Genomic DNA, 20,779 nt, shown 5'->3' with positions numbered 1-20,779 from the left:
AACATTGGTGATGGTGGTATTCATTGATGTGAGGACGAATGATTATTGTTGAAGACATTAAAGACACGTTTTTTTATACTAGAGATATTTGCGTCGTAGTAATTGCTGGAATTAATTGTCAATTTTTATTATAACACTTTTTATTTACGTTTTCAACGTTCCTTGTTTTTCACAACTTTCCATAATGAGTTTTAAATTCAACGTTTTAGACTAAATCGAATTATGAAAAATGTTGTAATAAAAAATTTCAGGAATAACACTCGGGGAAAAATTCTCATCAGATCTCCAATAAAAGCTACGAAATTAAATCTCTGCTTGCCAGAAGCAAAACATAACCGTCAATAAAAAAACCAAAAACCTCATTAAAAAATTTTCTCCAGCAAATTTTGCTGAACAATGGACTTTTTCAACCAGGGGGTGAACAGGATGAAGAACATGGCAATGGAGTTAAAAGCCAAGATAACGTACGTAGTAATATTAATTGCCATCTCTCACGTCCTCATCTTTCATCACATCATCTTATTTATAGTCATTGAACAGCATTCAACATTTCCTCCATCCTTTCCTTCATTTCAAAGAAAACAATTCTTGCTGACACTAGAGCAATATATATTTGCATGATATTTTTAGTCATCACTATTCAAAGTGTCACGTTTCATACGACTAATCGTCACAGTTTTTATCATCATCTGTGTTATAACCAAACAGCGGTGAGGAGTTCATATCGTTCGAGCAGGCAGTGACGATACTGAAGAGTGAGCTGCACTACCCAGAAGACAGGGCTCTCCACTTTGTCAAAAAGTTTGATCACAACCACGATGGCAGGCTCTCAGCCGCGGAGTTTGTGCACTTCAAGAACAAAATTGAAGAAACGTGAGTGATCGGTCGGTCGGTCGGTCAGCTGTTTGGCGGTTGGCATCCATAAAACGTTGTTGCCACTATTGGAGCAAATTTATTATGCTGCCGCATCTAAAATTTATGTGGAAATTAAACCATGAAACAGTTTGATTTGTTGATAGATGGATGTATTCAGTTTTTTAATTTGTATTTACTTGGTTTAACAAATTTAGTCAAGAGTCTTTTTTGACAATTTTTGAGTATGGTTTGATGGAATGAATAATTCAATGCTTATTGAACAAATTTAATCTATTTAATCAACCAACCGAAATTAATTTAATTATATAGAAAGGTCAAACTGGTTCCAAAGTTTAAAGAGTATGACCGGGACAACAACGGCTATATAACCCTGGAAGAGGCATCCTACATCCTTCAGAACCCACCTTTCAATTTCCCATCTGGAAAAGTTGTCATGTTGCTGAAAAAATTTGACAAAGATGGTAATGGAAAATTGGATATTGAAGAATTTTCTGATTTTTATGCAGAGGCCAAAGCTACGTAAGTAATTTTTTTGTTGCGATTTTGAATTATTGTGCAATTAACTAATAATTAACAATTAACTAAAAAACTGCTAAATCAGTAAAAAAAAAGTAAAAGTACTGAGTAAAAGCACTGCATCACTGAGTAAATTTATAATAAAAATTTTAAAATTAGCAATGTTATAATTTTCAATAAATTTTTATTCATGTTGACAAAGACGTAATTGAAGAATATTCTCCGTAACTTCAAAATGACAAATACTATAAGCTTTGTTAAAACGTTAACGTACACCGTCATCAGATACGTGTAATAGTATTAATATTTCAGGTACTAAACTTAAAATCAGAAAATATTTTTAAGTTGACCAGTTCTTTCATCATGGAGAGTTCAGTGCACAGCCGTCGTAAAGCATTCGCTTCACGTGAAGCAAATCGAGAACATTGCACGTCCGATTGACTAGATTTTTTTCTGTTTTTGTCGAGAGTTATATGTATGTAGCGACAACGAAAGGAAAAATGTTTACCGAACCCCTACAACTATAAAAAAAAACATTCGGGTAAGAACAACATGAATATTATTCAATCCAATCTACATCGTGACTGGTGTCTCGCATTGAACAGCGTTTTTCATTTTTTCAGCATTCGTTGTTTGTCACTAATTGAATTGCATTCTAATATTTTTATTGAATACTATCAAATAGCATAGCCATATTTAATTACCTGATCTTTAAAGTTTCTCTTTTTCGTTTTCAAATTTCTTCAAAGCCCCAAAACCGCCAACGTAACAAGTCAGTTGTAAATGTTCTTCTTCCATAGAACTTTAAACACTCATTTTCTGAATGTTCCTCGATCACTAGAGAATTACAGGAAAAATCTTTAGACCCACAATTTTTTGAAGAGCTCTGTTGGATAGATATATAACTTAAGGCTTTTACTTAACGGTTGGTCAAATATATTTTAAAAACAACCGCCAAAATATTAAAACAGAAACGAAGAGATTACCAATCGGTTCCTGGAACTCGACAAGGATGGCAACGGAGTGTTGAGTCCAGATGAGGTCATATCCGTCATCAAGGAGCTGATGGGCTACAATGATCAGATGGCCGTCTCGCTAATGCAGGTTCATCATGATTTGTTCGTTCGCTTGTTCGTTTGTTACTAATGCTGGTTCATCGTGATTTGTTTGTTCGTGCGTTCATCATGAATGCAAGTTCGTTTATTTGTTATTGTTTGTAAGTGTGAAACATTAGTTAATACGACCACTAGTAAACAATCATTTAACGTTTTAACCAGTGACTTATTTGAGGTTTTTTTCATAACAAAATTGTAGTTTAGATCTTTGTAATAAATTCAGTAACTTGAAACCAACAAAATTTTACAAAATCTAACCTGAACATTTTCGTTGTCTCAGAACTTCAAATCAATTCAATCTAACCATTCAAAAACGATGCGGTTCAAAAAATAGTTTCCATATTTTGAGAAGCTCAAGGCAACTTTTGTGCAAATAAAGTCCATAAAGATTTTTACAGGGAAAAAATTCAACAGACAATTTTTGCCAGCAGCAGATGTTTGCTTGAATGAATGGTTGACGTGTGCAAAGAATACAATGCTTAAAATAAAAGTGTTGAATGAAGTGAAAAAAGTAGCAAACAAACCAACAAACAAACAAACAAACCAACAAACCAACAAACAAACCAACAAACAAATAAACAAACAAACAAACAAACGTAGTTAACACGAACGTTGACAAGCAGTTAACGTGGCACCTTATAAATCATCTCGTGTGCCGTCTTCTTGTTTAAAATCAAAACTTAACATTTTTCACTGTAAAACTTTATAGTTAAATATTTAATAAGGTTTTTAATTTGGTAACTTTATGTGGCGTCATCATCACGTCCACATTATCACCTGTATTGTCATCGTCTTCATCATTCTCATCATCACCTCTGGTTCAATAATTGGCAGGGTTATGCATTAATTTAATAACAGCTTAGAGCAAAAATGCGGCATAAAACTTGCTTTGTTCGTGAAATTTTCAACTACATCACATCTTTTTTTATTCCAATCCGACACCAGCATGTTGCATGCGACGTATCGATATGCGCTGTGTTTGAACCTGCTAGCATGTAAATTTACGTATAACATGTTGACATGTGTTAGGTGAACCTATAATTTGTGAGCATGTGACTTGTGAACATGTAACGTATTGTCTTGTAAAGAATTTTTAACTTATCGCAACGCTTCCAACCAACAATAGGATCGACTTCTACATGTCACTCCTAAACAATACCTCTTTTTTCGAGCAAGCTACTTATTTTATGTTTTCTCTCATTTTTATTTGAAAAACATCTAAAAAGTGCAGTAGTCTTTTAACATAGTTCTTCAAACTTAAAAAATCATTTTTACAATCGTAAAATTTCATGATTTTATAGCAAAAAAATACCTATTAAGACTGTTTACAAGCTGTTACATAAAAAAACCATTATACGCAATCATTTTTTTTAAGACTTTAGTGAATATTAATAAATAATGAACGTTAATAAAGCAATCATTTTTGGAACGTTTTAGGCATAGAGAGGAAGAATATTTAAAAAAAACTGCACAAAAATATAAATCACACAAAAGATAATATTTTTAAAATCACAAAACTAAACCGAAAACATCTGACAGGTATTCGATAAAAATCAAGATGGCAGCTTGGACAAAACAGAGTTCATGCAACTTTGGTCGAACATGTTTGGACCTCGTTAACTGGACAAAGAATGAAATGCCCGTCACATTTATGATGCGCTGCACTATGATGATGTGGACGTATTTTTTGGTCATTGTTCTTAAATTAATTAATTGATTAATTAATTAATAAAACTTATTGAAAAATTTTTATTTATAATTCGATGATTTCCATATTTGAAACTGTATTTTATTAATACTAACTAAGAATATTTTAACGTTTCGCTGCGTTTCTCAATGTTGTTGCTCACATGTAAATGGGACTTTAGACAATTTTTAAAATATCTCACAAGTAAATTTTTTGTATTTCATAAGTAAAAAGAAACTTCTGAACCATATTCAACGTTTATTTAACAACCATTTTAATAATAGTTAATTTGAGATTGTTATACATTTAAATTATTTATGCTCACCTTATTATTATTACTATTTTTCAAGTTTATAACCAATAAATAATTGAATTATGAACCCAACAAAAGAGATTTTTTCAACTTAACTCAAAATAGTAATTTTTTCCAATAAATTCCGTGATCAGTGAATAAACTTTTTCATAAAGTAATACTTTTTTACGTAATACTGAAATCATAAACATTCCTGAATCAGTTTTTTCTCATTATCTATGCCATCTCCTTTTGCCAGTTTATTTTCAATCTTCCAAACTCTTAAATGATATTTCTATAATATAAAAATTTCGAATACCTATACTTATATATCTTCATATTTATTTGTTTGTATGAAAATTTTAAAATACTTTAAATTGCATTTACAAAGTTGTATACACGTTTTAAGAACTATATTGTCTCTTGATTATCGTGAACTTTCGTAGCCCGCTAGGGATAAATAAATAGTTTGAATTTCTACTTATCTTCAGAAAATTTTCATCTGCTCAATTGACAAATTGTGACTAGCGCAATATCTCGCAAATTAAATGTTAGTCTTTTTTTAATTTCATTTCTTCTCTCTTCAAGTAATTTTTATGGAGACTATCTTTCAATCATTTATTTATTCATTTATTTTTTCATTCCTTCTTCCAAACGTCCGAGTGTTCACATTCACAGATATGTTTGTTTTTTCGTTCGGTCATTCCATTCTATTTTCATTTGTTTATTCACTCATTCATTCACTTATTCATTCATTCATCCAGTCATCCATTCATTAATTCTCTCATTCATTCATTTATTTGTTTGTTTAATTGTGAGTGCGTTAATATAATTATAAATCAGTATTGTAAGAACTTGTCGCTCATTCATTCAAGCTGGCCAACATTTAAACGTATCAAAATTGAGGGTGTTTGGCGGACAGTATAAATTTTGATTTATGAATTTTTGTTATTTACAAGGTTGATATATTTTTTCCAATCACAATCAATTCAAAAATCAGAATAGGATTTAATTCACTTATTTAATAGAGACAAAAAATAAGTTGATGAAAATTCAAGTAATCCTCTAAACCTCAAGTAAATCTCTATCATGTTGTTCATTTACGATGAGATTGGTTGTCTTGAAGGTAATGATATATAAAAGAATTTTTCACATCATTAACCTTCAATAAATATTTTTTTTTATTTTGCAATTTACGGAAGTTTGTTCAGTCACATTTTATTTTGTTTTTGTTGAGATCAACTACGTATATTAATTAAAAGCTGCAGTCGAAACTGTCTTTATTTATTTGTTTTAATTAAAGGATGGATAATTATTGTAGTTAAAGTTGATCATCGTTATCTTGATAGCATGAACAATTTCTCTTCATTATTTCTATTGCGAGATTTTTCTACTTTCGAATTTTTTACTGGATTTTTTTTTCAAATTTGCACATACATACGCGCGAATGCTGTCATAGAAATATATATATATTTCTATGATATATATATATATATATATATATATATATATATATATATATATATCAGCTGTTTTCAAATGTCATTTGAAAAATTTAATATTATTGCAAAGTAAATCGCAACAAAAAGTTATCAAATCAATAATGGCTAACTGAGGCGTTCCAGCTAAGTTTCGTTGGCGGATTTTAATTCAAAAATGAAAATTTCATTAATTAAATTTGAAGAAAAAAGTTCAGACTTTTAAATTTTTTTCCAATTCATTTAATAAACAAAGTTTATTCCCGATTGTAACAGTGTTTAATGAGATTTCATCATTTCTTAAACTTTATTTCATGGTCGTCATTGGCTGAGAATTTTGTTGACTAGAAAGCACACATACATACGCACGAATATATCCTGCCTAAAAGTAGGGAAGGACGTGTATATATACGTACATAGGTGTGTTTTTTATCAAATTTTTTTCTTAAACTTTTTAGAATTTATAAATTTTTTCTTTATAACATTTTTATAATATAGAGCCGTAAAATCACATCGCCTAATTTTTCAAAAATAAAAACAACCTAACAATCCTAGATACAAAGAATCTTTCATCGAAAAATAGCGGCTGTTTAAATTCTTCAAAATATTTCATTACTAATATTTTTTGTATCTAGGAACGCTTTTCATAAATTACTTAAGATAATGAAATAGTCGATTTAGTTAAATGATGAAGTTTAATTAAGTCTTGCGTGCACACTACATAGCTGGGTTTAATGTGTCAAATTTATTTCACACTTAATGGATTGAAGTTTTTATATGAATAACATTTGAATCAAAAAATTATAATAAACGTCAAATTTTTTGTAAGATTATCTGCATATTGTAGGTACTGTAAACCATTTTTGAACAAAAAAAAATCTCTGGATAATGGACAATGTTGTCATGATAAAATTGTTGTGATTTGTATGAATGTATTTTGAGATATGTCGATAATAAAATTAACAATGGCTTTTCATGTGTTTAAATAATTAGTCAATTGGATATCAAATTCTAGCAGAGAGTACTGAATTAGTTAGCATGTTATTTCGTAAACTTTTCTAACTTCTGACTCATCTTCCGAAAAAAAAAACTTTAACTTTCAAATTTTAACGATTCATATAACACCCATTTATTGTCGTTGTTGTTGTTTCGTACTTGTATGTGTACGAAGTTTGTGAATCTGAATTTATAATAAAACATTTTTGTGTTTATTCGTTCGGAGTTTAAATTTGAAATTTACCAATTTTATTATTAATTAAAATAATTTGAATAATATATAAAAACTCAATTTTTTTAACTATTATACAAGCATGAACATTGGTCTACAACAATATACCTAGACACGTACAAATACAAAAACAAATTGTAGTTTAATAATTAGATTCAATGGACATTTCACATGAGAAACAACTGAAATTTCTTCATCTCACAACACATGAATATGTCAGAGCAAAATTAGGATAAAATTTTATGTAGTTTTCATAATATAAACCTAAAACTCAACCTATTTATGCGTGCATGCATGTTTTTGGACTCATCGCATCTGCGATATATATGGATGTCATGTTTTTTCCCAAGCAAGACAACTTCATTTGTTTATGCCGTCTGGAGGAATTTATTTAGTGTAAACTTGTTAGGTCGAATGAATTTGTATGTTTAAATTTAAGAGGTTAATAATTGTTGCATTTAACTATAAATACAATTCCGAAAAATGAAAATAATCATTGTAAAATTAATTTTTATGGAAAAGTTTCACCACTTTGAAACTGCTGCTCTGTTGTATAGAGTTATTAAATTTAATTAACATTCAAGGACCCTGGCTAGTAGGCAAGTGTAGGTACAACTGGAAGAGCTCTTGGAAAGACTTTCCCACAATGATACAAGAAAACAACTCCACTTTATTTTTCCTCAAAACATTGTAACACTAACATTAATTTTGTAAACTTTGGTTTAAACTTTTTTGAGTGGTGAACCAGGAGGTAAAATAAACAGCTCAGCATAAAATCGTAAAACTAAAGTTAAAAAAGTTAATTTAAAATTAAATTAAAACATTTATTTACCACATGAATTTATCTCATTAGGACGAGAAACTTTGCTTTGCTTTTACTTTGCTTTTCTTTCTATTTGAGGTCTGTTAGCAGATTCGCATGTTCTGAAGATATTTTGAATTCATTCACCAGAGCAAACGATGGATCCAAAATTTTCTTGCAAGCAGCATGAACCAAATGTTTTGTGGAAACAAGGTGAGAACCAATACAGTATTGAAATGTGCGTGGATTTACCATTTATAGAGACTAGAATATTTAAATTTGAAAAGTTTATGCATTGAGAAAGTTTTAACAAATGGCACTCTAAATTAAGGGTTTGCATTTATAGAAATTGCAGTGCCAGCCCCAACCAGCAATGATTGAAGTAACTGTAACTTACTTTTTACGACGAACATAAAATTTCGCAAACAAATTTTATTTAAGATGGATGCAACGGGATACGTTTCCCTATCAAAGGAAAAACAAAAACTTGTTAGGAAATTTTTCTTTTAACGTCGTCGTAACGTTAAATGGAAATTAAAACGTTCATTTTCAAAAAATGTAGAATAACCGAAAAATCATCTGATAAAATAACCACTCTACCACCTTAAAATTCTAGACCAACCACCCTTGCCCCCCCCCCCATGTTAGCACCTACAATCAACACCGACTGCCCCTACAATCCACAACAACTGCTTATAGTATGCACAAGGAGAAAGCTTCATTCTTGCTCCACCATCAACCAGACACCTCTCTTCAATGCTAGATGTTATCACGATATTTATTCATTTGTTTGTTTATTTATTTGTAGGTACATCCCCTTGACATACTTTCTAACATTTCAACGTTGTTATTTAAAATATGGAAATAAACATTTCAAAATATGGCATTCAGTAACAGAGCCAAGATAACATTCTCAAACATCGTAATTTATATACATTATAAATTATACCGGTGTTAACCGCGTTTCTCTTTTTGTTATGTTTAACAGAATGTAATTTGCACGAGCGTGAATACGAATGCCTCATTTTATTATTTCACAACAAACATAAACACTCTAGCTCTGCTTCTAGTAACTTTTTAATTTTTAAATCTTTTGTTTATTAAGAAAAAAATGTTAAACATAAATAAATAAATTTATCATTTTATTAAACTCATTACTTTATATCATTTAATTTCTTATTATATTTCCATGATACCTATGATTCGTAAAAAATGCAAGTCTTGCAATGTTATTAATCAAAGCAGTGGACAAATATTTGCAGAGTATTAAACTTTATAATTGAATTCAATTGCTCGGTTAAATAAATGCCTTACACACACACACACACACACACACACACACACACACACACACACACACACACACACACACAACACACACACCACACAACACACACACACAGCTCTACATTATTATATTATGAATGTCAAGGTTGCGTGCATCTTGCAGTAAGCATAAAAGCAATGTACGCGCCGATAAGTAACACATACACGCATGCTATAATTGTATACACAAAACATATACACTACGCATACAAACATGCTAAACGTATATACAAAACATATACACATATACAGTACACATACACGTTTACATTGCTTCACGTACACATACATAGACACATATATAGGTACGTAGATATAAACATACATAAAAATATACACACACTTACTTAAATAAATATTAATTTATTTAATTGTATGTATGTATGTGTGTGTGTGTATGTATGTATGTATGTATGTATGTATGTATGTATGTATGTATGTATGTATGTATGTATGTATGTATGTATGTATGTATGTATGTATGTGTGTGTGTGTGCGTGTTTGTATGTATGTGTGTATGTACAAGTATGTATGTAGTGTTACACATAGTCCTGGAAATATGAATACAAAGAAAATATAGCGTTCAACACTTGAAATCAACACTTGAAATGTTTTTCAAGTGTTAGTTTGGCTGGTTGAGCTAGGTTAGTTTGGTTTGGTTATATAGTATAGTAACATACAAAAAATATATCATTTTAATCTTCACTAGTATTGTATATGACATGGATACGTTCAAATTTCAATCTGTGTATGATATTATGATACAGCAAATGCAAAAGCAAAAACTTATTATATATTGTAAAAAAAAATAATTATATATATATATAAATAAATAAATATATATATATATATATATATAATATATATATATATAATATATATATATATATATATATATACACAAATATGTGTATACTAATACCTAGTGAAATAAAATGCTTATAAAAATTAAAGTAATAATTAATATGACTAATAAATGCTTAAAAAGCTTTTAAATTATAAAGCAAAGACGAATGTTATTGCTCTATGCATACACATGTCATTTATAGTACACATATGCATGCACTTAGACATGCTATAGATAGGTATCTACAAAGATATATATGTACATATAAATACATATGTGTATATAAAGGTATCTACAAAGATATATATGTACATATAAATATAAATGTTTATATGTATAATTGTATATGATGTATATATTCAAATCGCATCTGTACACTTTGTTTAGGTATTCAAAAGTGCAATCCGAAGCGTTCATTTCTCACCAAATCAGCAGAAACACAGCATATCAATTGGAGTAAAGAAGATATTTGGATAGCTATCTACCTGTAGCGAATAGTGTTTATAAAGTACTATTAACATTATTCTGCCTAATTATCATTCACTTTTAAATGTTTCTGTAAAAAAAAGGCTTAATCGAATTAGAAAAAATAAAGGTGAATTTTTTTAGAGATTTATCGTCAGAAAGATATTGGCATATTGGCTAATTGATTGAAAGGTTCGATTTAGTATTTTTTTTTATTTATTATCATTTCGTGTTGGTTAGAAATTATCTTGTATATTGATGATGTAATAGTGTGTTTTGGTGTGTGATGGTTTTATATTGTTTGTGATTAACATAATTAATTAGTCAATTAGTCGTATTGTTTGAATGGTTGGATAAAAAATATTAATGGTTGTGTGTTGATGATTTGTTATCTTGAATTATTATTATTTCTCATATTTGGTCTCATTGTAATTTGATCTGGACGATCGTATTGCCATTATAAATGATTTTACGGTTGGTGGTGTTTTTTATGTAATGTTTTGTGGTGAGAATAATGATGATGGTGATATGGATGACAATGATGATGATGTGAGTGAATGACAGTGATGATGATGATGAAGTTGATGACAATGATGATGATGAAGTTGATGACAATGATGATGATGAAGTTGATGACAATGATGATGATGTGAGTAGTGACGGTGATGTTTAATATTAAGAACAATAATAATAATACATGCGATAATAATGATTATAACAACAATAACGGTGATGATGACATTACATGATGTTGTTGACATTATACAATGATGACAATGATAATGTTTATGACAAACATTGCCGTGTCAGGACCAATTGCCTGAAACAGTCTAAGAGGAACTTAAAAACATATTTATTTTGACATAGAAATACTTTATCGATTTGTACTTTATTGACCTTCACTGATTTCATTTATTATGGAGAGCGCTTTCGAGAAATTTCAATTTTATAATGCGCTTAATAAATTGTTGATAATAAATAAACAATAATACATATATTCAATCGATAACATACTCATTGTGACTGTCAAACAAATGAATAATTCAAATGTACCTACTACATATATGCACGCTATAAGCTGCTTACATTTCGTTGATATTTTTGTGTGTATTTATTACTCTATTTGATAAAAATTGGCTTGAACGGGTGATTTATAAAATACAATACAATTTCACAATAAAACCATCAATTTAATTACATTTGCAAACACATAACATAGCCTAACCCAAACCTTATACAGATTGTCACTACCATAGAGAGTAAGAGAGAATATTCCTGTTGTCACACCACGTAGAAGTATTCCACCACTAGTATTTTTACTACTGCTGATGAAAGTTGGTAAAAAATTTTTTTGCGTAAGAAAAAGTGAAATAAAATCTTTTTAAATTACGCTTTTATAAAAATGTTTCGTCAATTTGACATTTGAAATATTTATGTTCGTTGTAAAAAATCCAAACTCTTGTTGAAAATTGTAGTGAGAGGGTTCGATCTAGAAGATATCCTATCCCGCCTATCACATGTGTCGCGTGTGATGCACTATTTCACGTGAACTGTATGTCTGTTGTTCACATCTTTGGAAAATGTTAAAGAAGATTGAGGTAGTGGCCAACGTTGCATGCAAAGTTTTTATTTCCATTGACACACCTGCTTCTTCGGGGCTCCTATGAATTCCTGCGTCAATTTTGGCAGTCCTTGCTTGAATACAATTTGGCAGTTTAAAATTTATCTGGCCCATTAATATTATTATAATGCACGCTATGTTATTTTTCACAATTATGCTGGTCACCGGTGCATTCTGAACTAAAAAAAATTCAAATGAATAATTTCTATATAAATAGAGATCTCCATTTAAGAAAAAAAACTAAAATTGTCTTATTTTTTGCCTGGATCTTTTTTAGGAACCTTAAGTTATTCAGATGATTTCGTTTGAGCTTATTGTCGATCAATCAGCTATCAGATTTCATAGCAACAAACCTTCATTGTATGTGTCTGTCTGGTACCATGTTCCTATTATTTTGCTGGTGCTAGCGCCTATTCATCCTATTTCTATTAATTTTTACTACATCACTGTAATAAAATAAGTTATATCTATCGCCAGAAATATTGATCTGTATGTATGTCTTTCTGTCTGTGTGTGTATATGTAAATGTTTTGTGTGTGAGATACGATAAGAGAGATGAAAATTTTAAAAGCGTGAAAATTTTTCAAGAAAGTTGAATTAATTGTTTTAAGGTACTGTTCGTGTAGGTACGTGAAAAAAAAATCGACCGCTTTCAAGTTTGAACAATGTAGTTCTTAAGAGATCTGTAATTCCATAAAAAAAGAACTGGAAAAATAATTTATATGTCAAGTGCTGATGCATGGCATGCAAGAAGTGTAATAGATCTTTTTGAGGCTTCTTGAAATTGTCTTACTTTATGGCGCTGTTAAATAAAAATAGAAAAAAAGAAAAAATTTTTCCAATGAAATCTCATCTTTCATTAAAAATCGAGAAAAATAATATTTAATAAATTGATTTGTTTATAAATTTTCTTATTGCACTATTATTTTGTCCCAATAAACCTTGACCATATTTGCAAGATTATCAAATATCCCTTATCCATTTCTTTCGAATATTTAAGCCGCTGATGATAATTTATTTCTGAAACACTTTAAATTGGGGTCGAGTGTTCAACAAGTCAAACATTTATTCAATTCAACACATGCAACAAATTTTATTTTATAAATGAAAAACATAAACGTTAATTATTTTGTTATTTAAAATTGTTTTATTTGAATTCTTTATTATTCAATATAAGGACGCCTCCAGTGATATTCAACAACTCAGGTAACATCAACTGAACAATGTCTAAGCTACTCGCGAGATTGTTAGTTGTGATTCATTAGTTTAACACTTATTTTTATTTTATGTTTTAATATATTTTCAATTAAGAATATTTATTTTATAAATTATTCTTTACTTAACTGGACCAATTTTACTGAATGGGCTTGCTCATTAGTGCCTCATACGATTAAAAATGTTTTATATTTGAAATATTCACATGCTATAAAACAAAAATTCTCGAAAATTAACATTTACAGTAGAATTTTAACAGTATATTAACGCAAGACTGCACTGCTATTGGCAGAGGCGGATTGATAGAGGCCTATTTAGAGCTGTGTTTTTACACACCAAAGCGCCGTTTTATGTTGAAAATTGACAAAAACGTGGGTGTTAAGCAAAAAAACAACTTAATTTGGGCCACGCCAGCAAATATTTGAAAGTTTATGCCCTCCCGTCAAATTTCAAATTTTGGGGTCCTATATCCTATCCATGGGTTTGACGTTATTATTTAATTGTAATATTTATAATAATTATCTTTCACTAATCTTTTTGAACCCTTTGTTTATAAAAATGTTTTACTGAATATTAACAACTTACAGGAGATTCTGGCTTAAGGGTGGCAGTTTCGACGTGACCGAGCTGACCCGTGAAATAAGCGAAACGGCCAACCTACACGACCTCGAGTCTTTGAAAAAAGAACAGGATATCTCGAAGTTTCTTACGGAATTATTTGGGACGGAACTTAGCACAGTCAACTTCAATCAGTACTGGACAGTTAGGAATAAACTGAAGTTAGTCTATATGAGCTGGTCCAGCTAACTTTCTGGTCCAGCTAACTTTTTAAGAATGGTTTCATTGATGAACTTTGTGGTTTTTTAACTTTTTAAATTTTTCCTTCATTCCCATTCACAATTTTGATTTTTTTCTTCCATTCAAATTCAATTATTTTAAACGTTCTATGCTTATACTTAACTGCCATTCACAGTTTAATAGTTGTTTGGTTGATTTCATAGAATTTTACAAATCCATTTTATTCATTCGCCAGAGAAATGATACAGAACAAGAAATAGTAGCGGACCATGCATATTCATTCCAAACATGAGGGAGCAGAGAATCATGCTTGTTTCGTCACACATCCATGCCAACTATATGATCTAATAAATATGCATTATAAAAACACATTTCTTTGATAATTAAATTGAAAATATATATATTTTTATTTTCTATTAAATATTATAAACATAACTTTTTGATACCTTATTGCTTATATTTTTGTCAAAGTGGGTAGGTGAGTATTAGCTAGATTTTTGTTAATCATTCATTTAAACGTTTGCTTTTTTGATCGATGTTTAATTTAAATTAATGTTATACGTGTGTGTGTTTATGTGTGTGGCGTGTGTGTATGTGTGTGTGTTTATTCAACAATATCCATGTATCTATATATATTTATGTTATATATATATATATATATAGATAAAAAGATAAAGATATATATATATATATATATATATATATATATATCTATAAAAACAATATAAATCTTTAATATATATGTTATAATTAAGAAACAATGATTTTACTTTATATTTTTGGATTGGAAACAGTTTCTAGTTAACCGCTTCATCATAGTTGAAAGTATTTTTTACACGAGACCACAAGTTTTAGAGAGCTAATTAATTAAGCTAATCGTGTTTCTATAGATTTCTCTATAATTTATATCATTTCAATTATTCTTAATATTTTCATGGAATTTTTTGCCTCGTTGGTTACATCAATTCATTTTATTCATCTTTTCTATAATATTATACCAAACTATATCTTGATCAGCATTTTTTAAGCGTCCAGGTTTAACTTGGTTACTTATAGTTAGTCTGTTTATTATAGAAATTAATAAAAATTGAAAACATTTTTTGAAACATAAATAAAATTATTAAAAATATATTAAATTTATTAATATCAAATTGAGCAACTTCAAATATAGTACTTAATAAAAGAGAATGATTTCATTGTTAGCAAATTGAAAGAAATTACTTGACACACAATAGGCTGAATGAAATTGGAATTATAACATAGTATTAACTTCGTTTACCATATCATGTTTTCTTTGTAGTTCATGATCGTCAGTTTAAGTTAGAATAAAATAGAACCTAGTAAAAATAGATTTATTTATGTTTGTTCAACATAAATTAAACTCACTTGTTCGCAAGCGTCAAAAGTTATATCGGCGAGCCATGTTGGTTTTTGGAGCTTCAATCTAGGCAAAATATATTTTTACTTGGTTTAAATTTAAATTTTTAAAAATTCTTAAATTCTTTTATGAAATGGCGAATTATTACAAAGATTGTTGGTTTTAAAAATGAAATAATTAATAAAATCTAAATAAACAAGAAAATATTTTTTTATTAACTATTTAGCAGTAATTAAATAAGCCCTCTTATAGTACATTTCTGACTATGCCATTGATTTAAACATAGGTTTATCAAGTTTCATGCTTCAACGTAATACTTACCAAATAAGAATACAAGAGCACACATTTCGAGTTCAAAATTTGAAATAACTAGAAGTAGTTAGTAAGTGTCCTACTGTCAAAGTTTTCCAGCGCCTAGCGTTAGTTGCTGCTGAGTTTACAAGTTTGAACAGCCAGGGAACTGAATTTTTTAGCTCAAGTTGGTTTTTGGAGCTTCAATCCTTACTCCGCCGTACGCAATAAATATTTCTGCTTGGTTTAAATTTTTAATTCTTTTATGAAATGGTGAATTTTTACAAAATTTGTTTGTTTAAAAAATCTAAATGAACAAGAAAATATTTTGTTATTAACTATTTAGCAATAGTTAACTAAGCCCTTTTATAGAACATCACTGAGTTTAACGTAGGTTCTTCAAGTTTCATGTTGGAACGTAATACTTACCAAACAAGAAAACAAAACAACAGCACACAGCACAGGATGAAGGGATTAGCTGTTTGATGAATGAGACAAAAAATAATTCTACGATAAGAGAAGCTTCAACTTTATTTCACTCTATTGGTTTATATTGATTTATGAAAAAACGTGACGCCTATAATGAAAAAATGATCATTAAGGTTATAAAACTTTATTTAGGTTTACGATGTTTAAAATGAGTCAACAATAGAATAACAAATAAACAAGGCTTGCAGAAAAATTTACAAGGTGGAGTTCGCATCATCACTGGGATAGAATTACTATATATATACCTGAAGGTTGAAGAAACTTTCAACAATTTCCATTTGTTGGCATTACTTGTATCAGCAATTCAAAAATTTGGAGAAAGTTAATAGCAACAAAGAAGTTACACTAACTTATCAAAAGCGAATCAAACGTGAAGCCATGTTGGAAATTGAAGAAGCCGAAAGTGGGCGACGGTTTCAACGACAAGTCAGAATGACATTAAGGCTATGGAGGAGGGCAATTAATGCTGTAGCCCATCTAAATAAGAAAACTACACCTAGACCTAGGCAGAGGTCGAAATCGACCAGCTGGTAGTCATGTCAGACCACCAGCTTGCAAGGTTGTTCTGTTGTTACGGTAAAAAGAGCATTCTCAACTCCAAAATGTGGAGTTCTTATATTTTAGGCGCTTGGATGACACCGAAATTTTACTACTACTCTTTGTTCACTAAATGTAGCATTGTAACTATATACATTATGTTTGCATTTTTGGTTCGAATTTGTTATAACTTGTTGTAACGTTCATTCGCAAACAGTTTTATTTTAGAAAATAAATGAGAGATAAAATGTAAAGAAATTAATTACTTGAACAACAAAATAATGAAATAGTCTAGGCTTTATCTTTGATACTAGCATGTCTCTTTCTTCTAAAATAGAAAATTGTTAGAATAAAATGCGCAACAGGCTGAACCTTTAGATATATATATACGGTTATCACAAAATACAATATAAATCTTTAATATATATGCTAAGAAATAGCGATTTTACTTTTTTTTTTTGGATTGGAAACAGTTTCTAGTTAACGCTTCATCATAGTTAAAAGTATTTTTTACACGAGACCACAAAGTCTAGAGAGCTAATTAATTAAGCTAATCGGGTTTCTATATATTTCTCTATGATTTATATCATTTCAATTATTCTTAATGTTTTCATGTAATTTTTGCCTCGTTGGTTAAATCAATTCATATTATTCATCTTTTCAATAATAGTATACCAAACTATATTTTGATCAGCATTTTTTGAGCGTCCACGTTTAACTTGTTTACTTATATTTAATCTGTTTATTATTAATAAAATTAATTTAAATTAATTTAAATAAAAATTAATAAAAATTGAAAACATTTTTTGAAACATAATTAATGTTATTAAAAATATATGAAATTTATAATTATCAAACTGAGCAACGTCAAATATAGTACTTAATAAAAGAGAATGATTTCATTGTTAGCAAGTTGAAAGCACTTATATGATATACAATAGGCTGAATGAAATTGAAACTAGTATTAACTTCGTTTACCAAATTAGGTTTTCATTGTTGTTCATGATCGTCAGTTGAAGTTAGAATAAAATAGAACCTAGTAAAAAGAGATTTATGTTTGTTCAACATAAATTAAACTCACTTGTTCGCAAGCGTCAAAAGTTATCATATCGGCGAGCCATGTTGGTTTTTGAAGCTTCAATCTTTACTCCGCCCTATGCAATAACTATATCTGCTTGGTTTAAATTTTTAAAAAATTTTCAATTCTTTTATGAAATGGTGAATTTTTACAAAATTTGTTAGTTTAAAAAGAAAATAAATAAAATCTAAATGAACAAGAAAATATTTTATTATTAACTTTTTAGCAATAGTTAACTAAGCCCTCTTATAGTACATCACTGAGTTTAACGTAGGTTCTTCAAGTTTCATGTTGGAACGTAATACTTACCAAATAAGGAAACAAAACAACAGAACACATTTTTGAGCCGAAGAGTTCCAAATTTGAAATAATTAGAAGTTGTGAGTGTCCTACTGTGAAAATTCTGAAGGTTCTCAGTAGTTACTTTTCCAGCAGATAGCATTAACTGCTGCTGAGTTTACAAGTTTGAACAGCCAGGGAACTGAATTTTTTAACTAGAGGCTTTTGAAAACAGTGTTTTATGAAGATACTTTCAATTAAATAACGCATCCTATGAGTATGGATTAAATGAAACGCGTGGAAATTTTAATTAAGATTTTAATGCAAAATGTTTGTGCTCTAATTAAAATAGCCTTGGACTGGGTAAATTAAAAGAATCAAGTCGAATCTATTTTTGCGGGCGATAGAATGAAAACCAAATCTAAAGGAGGCTAACATTCAACCTGAAAACAGTTGAATATTCCAATTTTTGCTTAAGCTAAAAATATTAATTTATTACGTTAAAAAATTTCTAATCGTATTAGCCAACGTAGTAATTAATAAATTAATTAACATATTTTTACAGTTTTAAATTAATTTACAATAAGTTTTTAATTAATTATTAATTCACCAAGTGTTTACAATTTACAACTTTCAACACAATCATAAAACGTTCAGAATTGCACAGGATGACGGGATTAGCTGTTTGATGAGACAAAAATTAATTTATACAATAAGAAAAGCTTCAACTTTATTCCACTCTATTAGTTTAAAATGATTTATGAACAAACGTGACGCCTATAATGAATAAATGGTCATTAAAGTAATAAAACTTTATTTAGGTTTACGATGTTTAAAATGAGTCAACAGTAGAACAACAAATAAACAAGGCTTGCAGAGAAATTTACAAGGTGGAGTTCGCATCATCACTGAGATAGAATTACTATATATATACCTGAAGGTTTAAGAAACTTTCAACGATTTCGATTTTTTGGCATTACTTATATCAGCAATTCAAAAATTTGGAGAAAGTTAATAGCAACAAAGAAGTTACACTAACTTATCAAAAGCGAATCAAACGTGAAGCCATGTTGGAAATTGAAGAAGCCGAAAGTGGGCGACGGTTTCAACGACAAGTCAGAATGACATTAAGGCTATGGAGGAGGGCAATTAATGCTGTAGCCCATCTAAATAAGAAAACTACACCTAGACCTAGGCAGAGGTCGAAATCGACCAGCTGGTAGTCTTGTCAGGCCACCGGCTCGCAAGGCTGTTCTGTTGTTACGGTAAAAAGAGCATTCAAACTCCAAAATGTGGAACTCTTATGTTTTAGGCGCTTGAATGACACCGTAGTTTCACTACTACTATTTGTTTACTAAATGTAGCATTGTAACATACACATTATGTTTGCATTTTTGTTCGAGTTTTTTATAACTTGTTGTAACGTTATTAAATTCAGTTCGCAAACGAGAAATAAAATATAAAAATGTATAAATCTCAATCTAAATTATTTCCTAAGTGCTAATCAGATATATTAATTGAATCTAAACGCGCCGCTTTAAGATAGTCTTCATGTTATCATTTCTTAACTCGTGTTAAACACTTATGCTAAATCTGCATTTGCTTTTCTGATTACTTCTCCATAACTTACGAGGTTCAGAGCGGATCTCAAGACCCACCTGTTTGCAAAATTGATTGGGGAGCGCTGTATAGCGTTTTATATACAATTTGATTGATTGAAACTATTTATTTGTATATAAATAAATAATAATAAACTTTCATATAGACCAATTTTTATACACACGTATATATATATACTTTTATTAACGATACCAATATATGTATATATCATATATCTATATTCATAGTCATACATACAAGTATATAACAGTTAAATTACTAAAAATACTAAGGACTATATAGCAAATGTTATAAATAGTGTGAACTAAAGATGCAAGCTCGTGTTTGTTAGGATTGCGGTTGTAGAATTGTGTTGTTGTGTTTGAACTGTGCATGTATACGTGTTGTATATAACATAACACAACAGTTTATAAAAGTCTCATTGTTTGTTAACATTTGTTCCCTGTTGTTTATTTGGCATTAAACATAATATTAAAAGTAATAATAATAATATAATATATATATAATTATAATATATATATATATATATATATATATATATATGTATATATATATAATTATATTATTTTAGTGAGAGCTGTGATGTGTGTGTTTTGTAAAGTAGTGCAATGATCAAATCGTAATTAATTTTGATATACTATCTAGTCAATAAAAATAAATGAAGTAATAATTATTTTTTATTATACTGTCCTATAATAGTGTTTATGGAATGTGTATAATAATGTTTAGTATATTATAAAATTATTGTGAAAAATATATGTGGATCACCATCAAGTCATTTTATATTATATTTATTTTAAAATTTAATTACAAATAAATATGAATAAAAACTTCTAGATAA

At 29.2% G+C, this 20,779-nt stretch overlaps 1 protein-coding gene across 1 annotated transcript; it reads left to right on the top strand.

Annotated features, from left to right (window-relative positions):
* Nucleotides 1–396: 396 nt before the first annotated feature.
* On the top strand, nucleotides 397–4,584 carry HELRODRAFT_193047 (hypothetical protein; the record flags this gene model as incomplete). The annotated part of the gene is made up of 5 exons (XM_009025406.1): nucleotides 397–464; nucleotides 709–873; nucleotides 1,186–1,395; nucleotides 2,364–2,496; nucleotides 4,047–4,584. 5 exons carry the CDS (start codon nucleotides 397–399, stop codon nucleotides 4,125–4,127), a joined length of 657 nt encoding a protein of 218 aa, XP_009023654.1. The 3' UTR covers nucleotides 4,128–4,584.
* Nucleotides 4,585–20,779: the final 16,195 nt, after the last annotated feature.

Source organism: Helobdella robusta (genome assembly GCF_000326865.2).
Source record: "Helobdella robusta unplaced genomic scaffold HELROscaffold_41, whole genome shotgun sequence".
In the NCBI taxonomy this organism is placed as follows: domain Eukaryota; kingdom Metazoa; phylum Annelida; class Clitellata; order Rhynchobdellida; family Glossiphoniidae; genus Helobdella; species Helobdella robusta.
This window is presented reverse-complemented; position numbering and strand designations above follow the sequence as displayed.